We start from the raw sequence: 17796 nt of genomic DNA, 5'->3' as shown, positions 1-17796 counted from the left end.
CTAACTACTTCACAGGATTATCATGAGAATTAAATAAGATGGGATAAAATGGCGGCTAGCATATATTAATGCTTCAGAGGGAATAGGAAAGAGTCTCGTTTGTTAAAATCCATGGTAATGGAGTGTTTAGTGATGATTACAAACCCGTTGTTTCTTTATTATTTAAATAGATATTTGAACCCCTTACTTTGTGCAGAGTACTGTGCTAGAGTGAAAAAGTGATGCTCCTTAGGATTGGAATTGTGTGTCTTAAAAGCAGCCGCCTGCCCCTTGTTGTACCCTGGGGTACAAGGTGAAGCAGCTGAGATGACAACTCAGGAAAGAAAGAACTTTCAGAGCGAATAGAATAATCTGCTACTCACTAGTTCAAGGCCTATGTTTACAGAAGGGACACTTCCAGTGAGATACAGAGGCATGCCTGGAATGGCTGCTCAAAAGAACGTCAAGTAGCCCTAAGTCACACTGCCTCTCAAAGTCTCAAGCAGCCTGTAAAAATCTCTCCAGAGAAGCTGAATCCACACACCTGTTGGTGAATCTTTCACTCCTGAGTCATTAAGTTCTAAAAATAATGCAATGGGTAGAAGGAAGTGAAATGATTTTTTTTTGGTACATTATACTGTGTCACATTAAATATAGTTGTTAATGTGTTTCCCTGTTTCTTTTTTAGAAAACTGAAGGTAGCAGAAACACCTTCCCATTTTATCATTATTTTTATGGAGAAGAGTGATTTAAAGCTGCTTTTCTGGAAAAATAACCTACTGTTAGTAAAAGGGTGACAAAATACATGTCAGGAGTGAAGAATTATAGATCACAACAGGAAAACAAATGAAATGTTTGTCTTTACAAGGACACTGACATTTCTCAAAAGTACTGAGACTCTTAGAAACAGTGGAAATTTATAAGTTTTTATCTTAACCAAGAAATAAATGGGTAACAAATTCTCTAAAATAATATACCGGTGACCTGTGCATTTTAGCTGGGGTGAGGAGGAAAGGATACTCTGTCCCCATGCCTCACCTTTCAGAGCTCTGGAAATAACTGCATCTGTGGGGACAGACTCTAGGCCTCCAGGTGAGCAGTGACTTCTGTTGAAAGCTAAAATGGAAGTTCTTTTCCTCCCACTTTGTGTGATACTAGGCAAGTCACTTTTCTTAGTGGGCCTTAGTTTCCTCGTCTCTAAAATTGGGAATGGACTACCTTATCTGAAGGTCTCTTTCTACCCTGAAGTTCCATGATGCAAAAATAATGGATGAGAAGACATTTTGGTGACGTATAAAGCAAAGCACAGATGTTCAGCCCTCCGTTAACAAGTGGCACCTAGCCTGCCTGTCCATGGATCACTGCAGGAGGCTGCATGCTAAAACCTGGCTGTTTCTTTCAAAGCCAGACCACTTCTCTCCGAGAAAAGCACCATCAATCATACAGCAGCAAGCAGGGTGGTGGGTGTGATCGGGCAGGAAGGAGGGAGATGGGGCACACTCCTAGACCTTTTCTGCTACCTCCTGGCTGACACACAAGTATCTCCTTGGGTGTTTCCTCACCGTGGGCAACCCCGAAGCCCCCTTTTCTAACTAGAGATCATTTCATTTCTTCAGCTACCATTATAGGTTGTGCAGATGTCTCCCACATCAACATCTGCCACTAAACATTTTCAGCAGCCTAGAGGCACGAAGCAGTACAGTTGAAGACTGACTTTCTCCTAAGCCAAACTCATCCTTATTCTTCGCTCCTACCTTCAAACCTAGTCCTGTTTCCTAATTTCTGTTACAGGCATCAGATCTCACCTATTCTCTGCTTCAGAAGCCTCTGCCCACTTTCCTTTGCATTTCGTAACTACAATGAAGTCCTACTGATTTAGTCTCTTGAATTTGTTCTCCATCCCACCTTCACAGTCCTCTCTAGGGCCTTGATCCAGCCACTCCACCAAAAAGACAAAACTACTATTGAAGTCATCTTGTCTCCCCAGCTTCAGTTCATTTTCTATCCTAAAATGTCTTACCACGTGGCTACCCCGCTGTTTGCCGCAAACTCCTGTTTCTTACGAGGTTTTCTGTGACTTTTCTGTTACTCACTAGAGCCTTTTATTCATCAACGAATTCATTCCACGTGTGCATGGCCTCCTGTTCTCCCTGCTTTCCCCCTTCCTTTCTGCCATCTGCAGGACACATGTTTCCAAGGTCTAGGTCTCACCATCTAAGATGAGCTTTTCCTGATCCTTCCAGTCTATATCTTTGAGTTCTTTGCCTCATCTTTCTGACACACAACTTTTCTATTCTGTCACCAATTTAGTCACGTTTCTAACGTGTACTTTCATGTTTTGACAAGAATATACGTTCTTTGTGGTGAGGGAGCCCACGGGAGAGGGCTTTAAAATTTGCTAATCTGCTCTTGTCATGAGATAAGAAAAACTCTTTAACACCTCAATGATTGAACACAGCTCACAAAAGGAACAGAAGAAATGTGCAGCCTCAACAGTTAAGACATCTAAAAGACTTAAGACACCATTTTTCATCTATTAGGTTTTTAGGGATAAAGAACCACAATACAGAACTGTGAGGGTGCAGAGAAACAGGCAGCCTTCTGGTGGAAACAGCAATTGCTACCACCTTCTGGAGGATAAAGAAGGGAAACGTTTTAAAAACCGTTTTATATTCTTTGATCCACCAATTCCACTTTTAGGAATGCATCATAAGGAAATAAAAAACATACACAAAGCTGTATGTTTAAGGTGGCCACCACAGTGTTAACTAATAGGGCAACAGGTAAATAAATTATGACCCAGTTGTACAATGGAATATCATGCAGTCATTAAAAATAATAGCTGAAGAGCAGATCTTTTCTTTGACTCCCCCTGGCCCCCTTCTAGTATCAGCATCCTGGTTTTCCTTTAGGGAACTGATCTTCCCCTTTCAGTCCATATGGTTTGGGTGGGTGTCTTAGTTTGGGTTCCCCAGAGAAACAGACTCTGAGATGGAGATTTTCATGCAGAAAGTCTGTTGTGGAGTGTGAAGATCAACACCTGTAGGGCAGTCCAGGAACTGGGGATTAGGCAGAGGGAGGCACCGAACTGTAAGGCAGCTGCCATAAAGGCCTCAGATGACCCCAGGGGGAGCTCTGAGCTGCCATCATCCTTCACTGTTGTGCCAGCTTGAGGCAAGGGGGTTGGGGTGCAGATCTTATGCATCCCACACTTCCGTCATTGGATGAGAGATGACCCTGGGAGGGGTGGCTCTCGGGCTAAGGGCAGTTTCCAGAGGGACTCAGCTGAGAGGCATCAGCTGCTGCTACTCCCGGCAGGTGGGGCAATGAATGCCTTGGTCCTAAATGGGAAATTGGGTGGCACACCACAGGGCCCACTAGAGGTGGGGCTGACCCCAGCCCACATCCTGCTCTCGGCCAGGGGCAGCTAATCCGGGCATTCCAACACCACACAAACCCTTGCCTTCAAATCGACTGGTTCAGGGGTGGACACATGACTCAATAAGGTCAGTGAGGTCCATTATGGGGATTTTTGCTGCAGCAATTAGAAAGACAGAAAAGAGGTGCTACTGCTCCTGGGGTTCCTAGGCCGGGGCAATAAAGCTTTCCTTCGCAGCACTAGAGGGAGTCTATTTACCATTGCAAAAAACAAGGCCAACACTCAGAAAAAGCAGAGCCAAGAGATGGAGAAATGAGAGCCCTACAGCTATTATTTGGGCAATTAAACCCATTACTTTAAAGTCCTTGGGCTTTTGAGTTACACAAGCCAGTGTATTACCTTTTTGCATTACTCAATTTAAGTGGGTTCTAACAAATACAATGGCGCACAAGAATAATCAGGAAATATTCATAATACATTAAGTGAAAAACAAAATCAACAAAAACCACACGTTTGGGTCTTCCCTGGTGGCTCAGCGGTTAAGAATCCGCCTGCCAATGCAGGGGACACGGGTTCGAGCCTTGCTCCAGGAAGATCCCACCTGCCGTGGAGCAACTAAGCCTGTGTGCCACAACTACTGAGCCTGTGCTCTAGAACCGGTGAGCCGCAACTACTGAGCCCACCTGCCACAACTACTGAAGCCCACACGCCTAGAGCCTGTGCTCCGCAACAAAGGCAAGCCACAGCAATGAGAAGCCCGCGCACCACAATGAAGAGTAGCAATCACTCTCTGCAACTAGAGGAAGCCCTCGTGCGGCAACGAAGACCCAACGCAGCCAAAGATAAACAATAAAATAAAATAAATTAATTAAAAAAAAAAACAAAAACCACGTTTTACATATAGTAATGATGCCAGTTTTGTGAAACACACTAATGTCCACTATAAAAAAAATGCAGCACAAGAGAAACAATGGTTACAGTTGAACGGCGAGACGGGAGTGAGGGGGGCTGAATTTAATTTTCTTCTGTATGTTCTGCAAATATGTCAGGGCCTGCGATTTTACCCTTCTTACTTTACTGACCCTGCCGAACCGCTAGGATTCCCGTCACACAGTCACAGGCTAACGCAGAAACCTGTTTCTGTTGCACGGAAACCCCATCGACCGTCCTCACCTACCCGAGGATAACTCCCTCGCAGGGCTTCGAAGCCTTCACACGTGGCCCCTTATTTCTGCCACTCGCTCCACACCTTGCTCCATCCACACGCAGTCACAGTTCCGAGTCTCCAGGAGAGCGTCTTCTCCTTTTCCATCCCCCACACCCACTCCTGCTCCTCCTAGAAGCTTCGATGTGCAGGTGGGCGCCCTGTGTGGGCCCCGCGACGCGGCTCGGGGGCCAGGGGTAGACGCAGGCGCCCTCCCGGCTTAGAACGCAGAGTTAGGTGTCCGTCAGCTCGAGACCCCAAGGTTTCGCTTACCTGTTGCGCCTGCCACTGAGGGGAGCGGCTGCCGGGCGAGGCCGGGAGCAACCGTTGGGCGGCGGGGCAGGCGCAGCGGCCGGCGGGCGGCGGGGCAGGCGCAGCGGCTTCCCCGCCCCGGGGCGGCGCTGGGCCTCGGGGCCTCGCGTCTCCGCCCGCCCACCGGCTCGCTCACTCGCTCGGAGCTCAGGCCGCCGCCATGTCTTCCGGGGCCAGCGTAAGCGCCCTGCAGCGCCTGGTGGAGCAGCTCAAGCTGGAGGCCGGCGTGGAGAGAATCAAAGTGAGGCCCGCGCCGGCGTCTGGCCTCGGGGTGCGGAGACCGCCCGGCCGTCCGCGGGCCTGGGAGGAGGAGGCCGCGCCCGGGCGGACAGCTGCGGGGCCGGCCTGAGCGCGAGCCGGGTGGCCGGACGCTGTGGGCGGCCCTGAGGACGGCGCCCGACCAGGCTCGCGGCTCGGCCTCGGGCGGCGGGAGTCCGCGCAGGGCCGGGCCCGGACCCCGGCGCCCGGGAGAAACGCACCTGTCCCCGCGAGGGCGGTCCGGGACCGAGAGCCCCGGCGCGGTCATGTTTCAGTGATGGGGACAATGACTTGGGGTGCCCGACGGACGCGAGGACACCAGGAATGCGGGCGACGTGCTGGTGGCCCCCCCGGGCTTGGCTGGTGCGGGAGGATGGGGTCCAGAGCTGCGGAGGAGACTGAATGGATGGGCCTCGGTGATGGGTTGATAGGATGAGGGGGGAGGAGGGCGCTGCTCGGGTTTCTGGCCTGGTGACAGGATGGATGGCGTTGCCATTCGCTACGGTAAGGAGGAGAGATGATGCGAAAGTTTCGGATACGTGGACTTTGAGGGGATGCCCGGGAGGTGTTTGGCTACCTGGGCCGAAGCTCAGAGAACGAGGCTGAGAGAACGTATAGGAGTGAAAGCTGTAGGGAGTGACCAGAGTGTGGAACCCAGGGACCCGCCGAAAGAGATGCCCGCGAGAAGGGAAGCAAGGGAAAGCAAGGGTACTGAAGCAAGGAAGGAGGGGTTTTCGCAATTCTGAGGCTCAGTCAACGTGTCCAGTGTTTAGTCAGTTGATTAAAAAGCATCTGATGTGTAATTGTGTTTACCAACTAGTATATAGCATTATTTGTAGAATGTGTGTGTGAATGAATGGACACTGCTGCGATAGTCTGTGGACCTCAGTAGTGCCTTTTCTTTGTACCAGGCCCTATTCTAAGTACTGAGAAAACGTCATTCTAGTGGGGAAGATAAACAATAAACACACTAACCAATAAATAAAATAATTTCAGAGAGTAATTGATGTAATTGATTCTAAAACAAGGTAGAGAGAGAGCTGTGGAATGCAGAAGAGGTTTCAGTGACATGTAGTAGTAGGTGCCGAATCTAATTTGTAATAGGATAGAAAGACTTTTTAAAAAAAAAAAATCTGGTTTTAAAGAGGAAACCTTTTTTTTTTTAAATTTAGGAAATGAAAAGTTGTATTTTGAGGTTGAGAGGAAGGAACACACTGTATTTTTAGGTCGAGGGGGAGAAACAAATGGAGAAGGAGAACTGGAGGTAGAGACAGGTAGTCTGTCTAAGGGGGTCTGGGGTTGGAGGGGCACCTTCTGAGGCAGGAAGAAAGGAGGAAGGATATGTGTTAACATAGATGTTTCCAGATAAGGCCTTAATACCTTGTATGATGACAATTTTCTTTGTGAAATAGGAGGCCAAGTTTTCTTTTAAGGCAGAAAAAAGGGAACTTATGGTGTCACAAGCGCTGAAGATGAGGGAGAGAGTGCTGTTGGGAATGGGAGAGGACCCCCTAGCAGGCACAATCATAGACACTTTGTGATTCTGAAGACCCAGCTACTGTGAGATTGATTGTCCTACTTTTTTTTTTTTTTTTTTTTTTTTTTGTCTCCAGCAGTATTTGGCTGCCCAGGAATCTGAGTGCCCAAGGTGAATGGTAGTTGATCCAAGTAGTGGGCTAGCGGGGGAGTTTTGCCAGAAAGATAGAAATGGGAGTGGAGAGCAAGGAATTTGAGCGTCTGGCCGGAAAGAGGCTGAACCCAGGCTGAATGGAGAAGGAACAGAGCCAGCCTCCCTGTGATGGGCCAGACAAAAAAGGAAGAGATGTTCCCCCTGAGGTCAAAGAGCAGGTGTAGTGAGGAGAAAGGAAGCAGCACCCTGGATGGGCAGGAGAGATTGTGATCGGAAGGCAGGATGTTGGAGTGTGAAATTACAGATGTGGAGCAGTTACAGGTATTGGCTGTAACTACTGCTGTTGAGGAGAAGGTTGTTTGAAGAGAGGAGCTCAGGGAAATGAAACTAGGGTTGTTGGAAATGTTTAAGATGATGTGGGGACCTGAAGTGGAAAGAAAAACTGTGAGCCAGACGCCTGCCTACCCTGTGCAGTAGCTGGGGAAGGTATTCTTATCTACATTTAAAAAGTAGTTACAGGTGGTGAAACTGAGACACAGAGAAGTCAAGTGAATAGCTCAAAGTCACACAGATAATAAGCTTATTTGCAGAGTGTCCTCATGGGAGTATGGTTTGGGGTGCTTGGCAGGGCTTTTCTCAGGCAGCACCTTAGGGAGTCACAACCTTCCAGGGTCTGGTTTGACTCATATCAGGGCTCAGTGACGGATGGAAGTTCTCAGCACACCCAGAGACGTCTCCTCTTTCACAGACTTGCTAACTGGTAAATAAACCGGAATACCAGTTTCTTAGCATATGATGGAGGGCACCCCCTCCCAGTGCTTCAGTGCTCAGTATCCTTCCAAGGACCCCTTCTTTGCTTTGGAGAAGTCTCTCAGAAGTTGATGGGTCAGCCTGGGCTCAAACCAAGGAAAGTCATATGATTTGGGTAGGGATTATCCCACCTCCATTGGGAGGATACAACTTCTAAGGGTTTGGGCTTGTATTCTCCCAGGCCAGAGTTTTCCCCTTCAAAGTGCTAGAGAAATGCTGACCACTTTACTCTTCTCTCATTTGCTTTGCATATCCCTCACCTTAACTTTTTGACATGTTCTTTAGGCTAGGGTGCAGTTAGTCCCATTTCTCTGGGAGTCCTGGGAGACAGTCTCTTTCCACCCATCATGTGTGGAGTTCACTCGTTCCCTCTGAAGCTGAGATAATAAGTATGAGCATAATTGGTTCCAAATTTCTTTTGAATTAATAACATATATATATAATCAGTAATTCCAATTATAATTAACATGAAAATGTCAGAACTTCTGTTGAGGGAAAGGCAAGCTTAAACATTAGTTTGGCAACATTATATTACATGTTTATATGATATAAACTGTCATTACATTAATGAAACTAAAATTCCTAAAGTATTCTAGAAACTAGATAGTAACTGACACCTAAGGAATCGATTTTTTCAGTTATTTGGAAGCTTGGAAAATTAACACAGATTAGTAGTAATACTTGAACCGCAATCGGAACATTTTTATACAATATGGGTGAGATTTTATACAAAACACTTTTTCAGTACAAGAAAAATGGAAAGCAAGGAAAGCCTCCAAGTACAAATATCCATCAAATGGACGCTAAGAAGAAAGGTAGAATAATATAGTGTCAATACTGCCTAATACATTCTTCAAAACTTAGTGGTTTAAAACAACCTTTATAAACTCGCAATTCTTGGATCAACAGTTTAAGCTGTGCTCAGCTGTATAGTTCTGTTGGTCTTTGCTGGGCTCTCTGTGCATCTGCCATCAAATGGAGGGTTAGCTGATGGCTGGATGATCTAGGATGGCCTCACTCATATGTCTGGAGGTTAGTAGGCAGGTGGCTGGGGTTTGGCTGACTGGTTCTCCTCCACAAGACCTCCAGTAGGCTAGCTTGGGTTCATTTGATGGTGGTCTTACGGTTGCAACCATAGCAAGAGAAGTAGCTGCAAAGGCTTTTGAGGCCTAAGCTTGGAACTTGCCCATTATTTCTGCCATTGTCCTGGTCAAAGTAAGTTTCAAGGCCAGCCCAGATTCAAGGGGTGGATAAAGACTTTACTTCTTGGTGGTAGGAGCTGCAAAATATTGTGACTGTTTCTGCAGTCTGCCACAAATGATTGCTAACTAGTGTCAACACTATTCTAAGTGTTTTACTTGCATTAACTCATTTAATTATTACATCAACTCAGGAAGGTAGGCACTGTTACTAAATACATTTCACAGATGAGAAAACAGGTACTGAGAAGTTAAGTAACTTGTCCAGAGACTGCACTCTTAACCAATAAGCTGTTCTGCTTCAAAAACACGATGGAGGGCTTCCCTGGTGGCGCAGTGGTTGAGAGTCCGCCTGCCGATGCAGGGGACGCGGGTTCGTGCCCCGGTCCGGGAGGATCCCACGTGCCGCGGAGCGGCTGGGCCCGTGAGCCATGGCCGCTGAGCCTGCACGTGCAGAGCCTGTGCTCCGCAATGGGAGAGGCCACAGCAGTGAGAGGCCCGTGTACCGCAAAAAAAAAAAAAACAAACCCCAAAACAAGACAAACATGATGGAGGGACCTCGTCACTTGTTTTGAGCAGACCAGATAAGGCTCCATCCAGCCTTGTAAACATTAAAATAGTCTGTTCACATGGCAGACCTGGATATATCAATGCATGCTTTATAAGTGAAAATTTGTAAAGGGCACACTAGGATAAGCTATTTCTTTCAAATTCAGTCTCAAAACTAGGATTCTAAATGGATGAAAGATACGGCTTTATCTTTCCTTTGTTGAGTAAGCCATTAAACCAAAAATACCCTAAATCAAGGTTATAGAAATTGTAACCTTTCCTCTTTGGAGTTCAATTATTACAACTTTCAGCAAAAAAGACTCTTGGAGGTTGCACAAAGTATGACCTTTGTCAGGTTGTATGATCATTTTTCAGAGTCTCAAGTGACTGCTGGATGGATCTGGCTGTGAGCAGCGTGTCAAGCTCTTGTCCCTTTGTTTCAGGTCTCTCAGGCGGCAGCAGAGCTTCAACAGTACTGCATGCAGAATGCCTGTAAGGACGCCCTGCTGGTAGGTGTTCCAGCCGGAAGCAACCCCTTTCGGGAGCACAGATCCTGTGCTTTACTCTGAAGACTGGTGAGTAATGATACACCAGGCCGTCTTGGGGCCATAGCATTATCATGGGGCTTCCCAAAGGACTTGGGCAACTGAGTTTTAAATATCTACCGTTCTTGGGGGAATTAAAATAAACGCAGCAAAATGCACAACTTTACCTGAAGGATGACTCTCATCTGCTGCTTGTGGAATATATCTAATTAGAAGAGTCTCAATGCTCTTTGCACTAACTCATGAGATGCTAATATCCTTGTGTACTTGAGCTTTTGAACTGAGCTGGCCAATAATAATTTCTTGACCTCAATACCATCTTCTCTGTCCTTACACCATCCTGGAGTTGTGATTTGTTGCTTGGTGCTATCAACTGACTTGTTACTCTTGGGACTAAGGACTCTCCAGAGGAGACTTGGTCCCATCACCAGCTGTGATTTCTTTCCTAGAAGCTTTCAGAATGTATTTCTGTGTTTTAATGGAGGAAGAAATGGAGTAACTGGGGAAAGTGTGAGTAGGGTTAAAAGAACCTTAAAAATTTATTCTTGAAATGAAAACACCTCTTTGGTGGCCTATAATAAATTTCCTGGATTCTAGTGTGTTGTATGGGGTCTCATTCACATTTTCACTGTTTTTTTTGGAGGCGGGGGAGCAGGGCAGGGCATAAATTATTAGAGTCTTTTGGGGCCAATATATTTCAAATTACATGTTCTAAGGGGTGTTTATACAGGAAGTAATCATCTTAGGTCTTTTTTCATATACTTGAAATTATTCACATTAACAAGAAGGAAGTAATCATACTATCAGGTACTATTGTACCTTTTAATGGAAAATGTTCATATTTATGGTATTAAAATAATAGTCTTCTGCTGGCATAGCATTTTTCTTTTTACAGAGCACTTTCATGGGTCCTACTTATTCAATGGTTGTAGTTTGGATTTTCTGGTATTAACATGTTACTTTCTTCTTTGAGAACCCTAAAGTGACCTATGAAATGATGACTAGTTAATTTTTTTTTTTTTTTTTTTTTTTTTTTGGTGGTACGCGGGCCTCTCACTGTTGTGGCCTCTCCCGTTGCGGAGCTCAGGCTCCGGGCGCGCAGGCTCAGTGGCCATGGCTCACGGGCCCAGCCGCTCCGCGGCATGTGGGATCTTCCCGGACCGGGGCACGAACCCAGGTCCCCTGCATCGGCACGCGGACTGTCAACCACTGCGCCACCAGGGAAGCCCGATGACTAGTTAATTTTATGTATAACTTTTACTAAATGAAAGCCTACCAAATTCTCTTTCCAATAGGGAAGAAGTCCGCTGAGGAATGCTTTCAAGCACCAAGTGATGAATGACTGCCTCCAAATCTCAAGAACGCACTTCTCCAGCCAAATGACTTTTAGATATTTCACAGGACCTTTCCTGTGGCCTGGTCCTTTAGCCAAAATTCTATGGAAATTTATGAGTTTCTACTCAAGGAAACTGGGTGAAGGAGTAGATTTTAAAAAATAACGGCCTGGTTCTTTGTTAAGTGCTTTATACTTAAACAAAAACCTTACCACCAAATATACCAAAATACACCTCTTTCATTAAGTGAATTACTAACGTTTCTATACCTGGAATGTTACATATGTTTTATTTACTAGATGTTTACATTTTTGGAAGGAAAACGGTATTGTTTGTTAAAAAAATTAAATATTTGTAATTTGTTGTTCCTGACTAAGATTTTTATACCATAACAAAATTTGTTCTTTTCTCATGAATTTATAATTTCTAAATGAAGACAAGCAAGTATAAAATTGGGGAAGAATGGGCTTTATTAATCAAATGATGTCTTGATTTTTCTAAATGAGAAGATTGTTTTATTTTTAACACTAAATATGGGAGCTGTTTCTTAGCAAACTTGTTTGAAAGGATTAATGTTGTGTTGTGTATTAGATTGCCCCATCCTGTATATGAAGCAGATTTGATCTTTGTCTTCTTAAGTTTCTCTATTTTATAATGGTGGTTTTACTTAAAAAAAATACTAAATTATTTCATGTCTTTAAACCAATGTTTAAATGTCATCTACAGAATATTGCAAATGATTAAAAAAAAAGTGATGGGAAAATATTACAACCTAAATGAATTCTCAATGTCACAAGTGTTTTACTTTGATGATGTGCCTTTGATTTAATTTGGGACACTTAAAAGAATACTTTATATGTGTTTGTTATAATCTTTGAAGAGCTTGGAAATAAAATTTCTGCTTAATTTCTGCTAATGACAGCAACATTTTGTGTCTGATTTTGTTTTAAGGCTTCATAGATTTTGTTTGCTTGTGAGATTGAATGCTGGTAGTGGGAGGTGAAATTTTTGTTTACAAGCCCTCACAGAATTTTGTGAAAAATAGATATATGTATAACATGCAGAAATATCTCAATTACTGGCAACATTTGCTCTTTGAAATAGCTATGTATAAATCCATAAATAAATAAATGAGAATATATTTGAACATAAGTAGTGTTATAGTAGAGAATGTAGAAGTCATAAGATGGAACTTCTTTTACTTCCAGCCACTAAACTTCCAAATCTAAGTGATCTGAATCCCTTCCATTCGGTCAAAATTCAGGTGTCATTTTTCTAACCCTCTTATTCTGTGGATCCGTTTCACCTCTGAAATGTCACACCATCAGTTAGCCCTTTTCTCCTTTATCTTCAACTTCTCTACTGCATCCTTTTATCAGCATTTAAACATGTTCCATTCTCCATCTTAACAACAAAAAGCATTAAAAAAAAATCTCCATTAAAAAATAAATTTTCGGGACTTCCCTGGTGGTCCAGTGGTTAAGACTCCATGTTCCCAATGTAGGGGGCCCGGGTTCGATCCCTGGTCAGGGATCCCGCATGCTGCAACTAAGAGCCTGCATGCCACAACTAAAAGATTCCTGCATGCCGCAGCTAAAAGATCCCGCATACCGCGACGAAGATCCCGCGTTGCCGCAACGAGGATCCCGCGTGCCGCAACTAAAATAAAACGAAAAACAAAAACAAAAAACAAATTTTCAGCTATAAAAGATGAGTATATCTTAGAAATCTACTGTTCAGCACAGTGCCTATAGTTAACACTGCTGTACTGGATACTTTAAAATTTGGTAAGAGGGTAGATTTTATGTTAATTGTTCTTATGACAAAAAATAATAAGGCAGGAGGAAACTTGGAGGTGATGGGTAAGTTTATGGCATAGATTATGTTAGTGGTTTCATAGGTGTATACGTATCTCCAAATTCATTAAGTTGTATACGTTAATTATGTAGAGCTTTTTATGTGTCAAAAAAAATCTCTTGATTTCACTTTCCATTTGGCAAAAACTTGGTAAGATAGTACAAGAAAACTATAGATATCTCACTTATGAGTATAGATACGTCTTAAATATAAGCAAGTCAAGTTCTGTAGTTTATCAAGAGAAGATACAGCCTTACAAAGCTAATTCAACATAAGCAAATCAATGTCATTCATTACATGAAGGGTTTAAAGGAGAGAATGTTTACATCATTTCATTTTTTCATCTTACTGCATTAGCTAAGACTTCCAAAGTAGTGCTGAATAATAGTGGTGATAAAAAGTATTTTGTTTGTTCCTAATATGCTGAATGCTTCCACATTTCACCATGTAATATGAAATTTGCTGTTGATTTTAGTAAACTGTCTTTATCATCTTTAATTTCCTTCTCTTATTTCACTAATTCACTTAGTTTTTATTCAGAACAGCTATTGGATTTCATCAAATGACTTGCTGGCATAAACATTTAAGAAGAAATAATATCTGTATTTATGGATTATATAATTTTACACTTTGAAAACTCAGTTTAGTAAAAGAAATACTTAAATTTGTAATATTACAATTTGGGAGGCTGGCTGGATACAAAGTATATATAGAAAAATAAAAAGCATTTTCTACACTGACAATAGCTAGTTAAAAATGGAAATGGGCACAACTTTGTAAATCAACTATAATTTTAAAAAATAGAAATGGAAACTATCCCATTTCCACTTTAATGACAAAACTATAAAAAATACTTGAAAATACATTTAACAAACGTGCAAGAATCATAAAAGATTTTACTGATGTTTATAGAACAGGGTCCAAATAAATTTCAGGATATTAGGACAATTTCATTAAAATGCAATCTTACTAAAATTTCTATAAATTTAGTGGAATTCCTATTTTATTTTTTAAGGGAAACTGGTTAAAATATCTAGAAGTTTATATGGAAAATCAAGTGTCCAAGAATAGCTTTTAAAACTGTGCATGTGGACTTCCCTGGTGGTGCAGTGGTTAAGAATCTGCCTGTCAATGCAGGGGACACAGGTTTGAGCCCTGGTCCAGGAAGATCCCACATGCCACAGAACAACTAGGCCCATGTGCCACAACTACTGAGCCTGCGCTCTGGAGCCTGTGAGCCACAACTACTGAGCCCATGCACCACAACTACTGAAGCCAGTGGGCCTAGAGCCTGTGCTCTGCAACAAGAGAAGCCACCGCAATGAGAAGTACATGCACCACAGTGAAGAGTAGCCCCCATTTGCTGCAGCTAGAGAAAGTCCGCATGCAGCAATGAAGACCCAATACAGTCAAAAATAAAAAATAAATAAATTAATTAAAACAAAACAAAATCGTGCATGTGTGTGTATGAAACGTGGGAGGGTGAAACTTGCCTTACCAGATACTAACTTACTTTGAAGCTGCTGAATCAGAACAATATGACTTAAAAAAACAAAATATTCAAAACAAAAAATTCAAAATAAACAATATTATTGTAGTATAGGACTAGACAAATAGATGATTGGATGGATCATAATAGTTCGGAAATAGACCTGACTTTTTTTTCTATTCAGTGGAAAGTATAGTTAATTTAACAAATAGTGCTGGCATTATTGGCTATGCATTTGGAAGGAAATAAAATTGGTCCTGTATTATACTATGCAAAAAAAATTCCATAGGTTAAAGAAAGGTGATAAAAAAGCATTAGAAGAAAAGTTAGGAGAATAGTTGTGTAACTTCAGGGTAAAAAAGGGCTTCGTAAGCAAGGCAGGAAACCCAGAAATCAAAAAAGAGAAGATATGTATACTTGATGATCAAATTAAATTTAAATAAATAAGCAATTTAAATACATAATTAAGTATGGAATTTAAAATTCTTGTACGGTAAAACTGATAAACCAAATAAAAAAGCAAAAGACAGAAAACGTATTTTTTTCAGCTTTCATTTTGGATTGCTACAGTTTGCACTCCCCATCCCCTCCAACCTAGGCTACTCCATTTATTAAAATTGTTGGATACTTTGCTTTAGGGCAGGCTTGTTATTTGGGGAGAATAACTGGGCTCTTACTGTGAGAGGCAAGGCGTGCGACACCCTGGTGTTGATCCCCAGTTGTACGCTGAGTCTCACTGACGAGGGAAGGAGTATCTTATGTCCACCCACAACTGGAAGGGACAGCTGATGTTCTGATGAGTCCTACAGTGTTTGGGCTGGGCCTAGGAACTTGGGGGTAAGGCCACTCAAAAGCCCTCAAAGGTGAGCATCACAGCTACCAGTCGTAGATCTAAGGGCAAGTAACTCCCCTTAGAACATGAAAAACCTCATGGGGAAACACTCTCAGATAATCGAAGTTTCCATGGCAAGAGCCAACCTGGGAAGCTGGGCCTATTCTAAATAATTCCATGTGATATGGTGTTTGGGAGAGGATCTTGGAGGCTGGACTGACAATTCTGACCCCCTAACAAGGACCTATCCAAACCCTTCAGGCTTCTCCTATGGACCAACCCAATCGGTCATGTGACAGTCGCTCCCTGGGAGTGCTCTGCTGAAGCAGAACTCATTTACTTTATCCTCTGTTCCCAGGCTACCAACACAAGACTTGCCTCCCAGTAATACCTCTGATGGGCAACAGCACTAGAGGCTGCTCCAGACCCAGGCAGAATGAATGTGTCCTTAAACACCGAGCATCGTTGAGAAATACAGGCAGGAGGACTCAGACGCTTTCACTCTATTTGGTGAGGAAGCAGGGGTGTGGGTGTTGATAGCTTGGCCTAAGCTTGCCCCAGTCTAGGGCCTATAAAGAAACTCCTCTCCTCTGCAAGCTGATTAAAGATGGGATCAAGGGACTTCCCTGGTCGCGCAGTGGTTAAGAATCTGCCTGCCAATGCAGGGGACACGGGTTCCACCCCTGGTCCAGGAAGATCCCACATGCTGCGGAGCAACTAAGCCTGTGTGCCACAACTACTGGGCCTGAGTGCCACAACTACTGAAGCCTGCGTGCCTAGAGCCCATGCTCCACAACAAAAGAAGACACCACAATGAGAAGCCTGCGCACCACAACAAAGAATAGCCTCTGCTCGCTGCAACTAGAGAAAGCCCAGGTGCAGCAATGAAGACCCCATGCAGCCAAAAATAAATAAGTAAATAAATTTTTTAAAAAAGTTTTTTTTTAAAAAAGTTTTTTTTTTTTTAAAAAAAGATGGGATCAAGGAGATCCGCAAACTGGTAAGACAGCCTTACCTTAGTTTAGGAGAAATCCTGCCAAAACTTTAAGAAAGCACAACAGAAATTCCAATAAAATTTCCAGAAATAGTTTCCTTTTGAAGTCTCCACCCTCCACACACCCAAGCAAAACCAAACATCCTATAAATAAAAGTGTAATAAAAGAGTAAGAGAGTTGGTTTAAAGTCAAGTTAAGCCAGTTTCAAAAAGGAGGACGTGATTAACAGTATCAAACACTGAAGAGAAATCAAGTGAGGTGATGTCTGAATGTCCTTTGGGTCTAAAAAGGTAGAGGTCAATTTTGGTAGTAACAGGGTGATAATTTTGGAAGCCAGGAGAGAGAGAGAATGCTTGTGGTCTTCAAACATTTTTGCAAAAAGATGTCCCAAATCCATGTACCTCCATTTTAGAGTTGACATGTAAAAGTTTCATCAGAACTTTGAATAGTTGCAAAGAATAAAATGTTATTAGAAATATTGACATTTTAAAATAAAATTATTACATCTTTCTTTTAAATGTATTCAATGGAATACAAATACTAATTAGAAACCTACAATCATCCATGTAAAAATATACCAACTCTCCTCCCCAAATGTTGTACCAACAATACAGGAAAGCGTTCTTTCTCCCATATGCTGACACTGGAATTCTCAAAAATTTTGCTGATCTGATACGTGAAAAAGCAGTAATTTATTGTTTTAATTTGCATTTGCCTAATAAATAATGAAGATACATATTGTTTCAAATGTTTATTGGCTATTTTTGTTTCTTCTGTGAAATATCTATTCATATATTTTGCCCATTTTTCTATTAGGTTGTCTTTTTTCCTATCAATTTGTAGGAATTCTTTGTATATTAGGAATGTGTGCCCTTTTTCTGTCATGTGGGTTGCAAATATTTTCTCTCAGTGGTTTGTTTGAAAATTTTGTTTACGAAGACAGCATTTAAATTGGAAGTTCTTTAACTTCAATTTTGCCCTAGGTTTTAACTTTCTTGGTGGTGGAGGGTTGACTGTGGTGATCTTCACTTCTGGACTCAAGAGGGTCAGACTGAGATGGAGGCTCATTTCAAAGGCTTTTTGCTGGAGGAAAGGTGGAGGCAGCAGGCCCTTCAGGAGACAACAAACAACCCTTTGATATACATCGGTAGGGTTTTCTATTTATCTTAAAAAGAAAAAAAGGCTTTTCATGTTTCGGTGAATCTGGGAGCTATTTGGATCTTATAACAATATTATGTTAATTAGAATACTTACAAAGATATAAACTATAAGGCAAGATATATATTATGAAAATTTAATGTAGAAACACCAAGAACATCGAAGAACAAGTGCATTTTCGTTGATTTATGAGCAAACCTAAATCATTTTATTACTAGTTTATCATAAAAAAGAATGAAATGTGGCATGAAGCACTATCGTTTCTT

The 17796-nt window shown here is 42.5% G+C and overlaps 2 protein-coding genes across 2 annotated transcripts in view; one reads left to right on the top strand and one right to left on the bottom strand.

Annotated features, from left to right (window-relative positions):
• The window catches only part of PTGR1 (prostaglandin reductase 1), a 74034-nt gene extending 69114 nt beyond the window's left edge, over nt 1-4920 (bottom strand). Inside the window, 1 exon segment of the mRNA XM_060300628.1 lies at nt 4836-4920. The gene's annotated coding sequence lies outside the window, so the exon portion shown is untranslated.
• A 40-nt stretch (nt 4921-4960) lies between these two features.
• GNG10 (G protein subunit gamma 10) lies at nt 4961-12124 on the top strand. The gene is made up of 3 exons (XM_030859019.2): nt 4961-5115; nt 9764-9895; nt 11161-12124. The coding sequence occupies exons 1-2, from the start codon at nt 5035-5037 to the stop codon at nt 9887-9889; spliced, it is 207 nt and encodes a 68-aa protein (XP_030714879.1). The 5' UTR covers nt 4961-5034; the 3' UTR covers nt 9890-9895; nt 11161-12124.
• The last annotated feature ends 5672 nt before the right edge of the window (nt 12125-17796 follow it).

This window comes from Globicephala melas, chromosome 6, assembly GCF_963455315.2.
Source record: "Globicephala melas chromosome 6, mGloMel1.2, whole genome shotgun sequence".
Classification (NCBI taxonomy): domain Eukaryota; kingdom Metazoa; phylum Chordata; class Mammalia; order Artiodactyla; family Delphinidae; genus Globicephala; species Globicephala melas.
This window is presented reverse-complemented; position numbering and strand designations above follow the sequence as displayed.

Bases quoted from the DNA above. Each gene is read 5' to 3' on its own strand.
- GNG10 (XM_030859019.2), top strand. From the start codon at position 5,035: ATGTCTTCCGGGGCCAGCGTAAGCGCCCTGCAGCGCCTGGTGGAGCAG. The intron at 5,116-9,763 runs GTGAGGCCCGCG...CCTTTGTTTCAG, and splicing joins CCGGCGTGGAGAGAATCAAA to GTCTCTCAGGCGGCAGCAGA.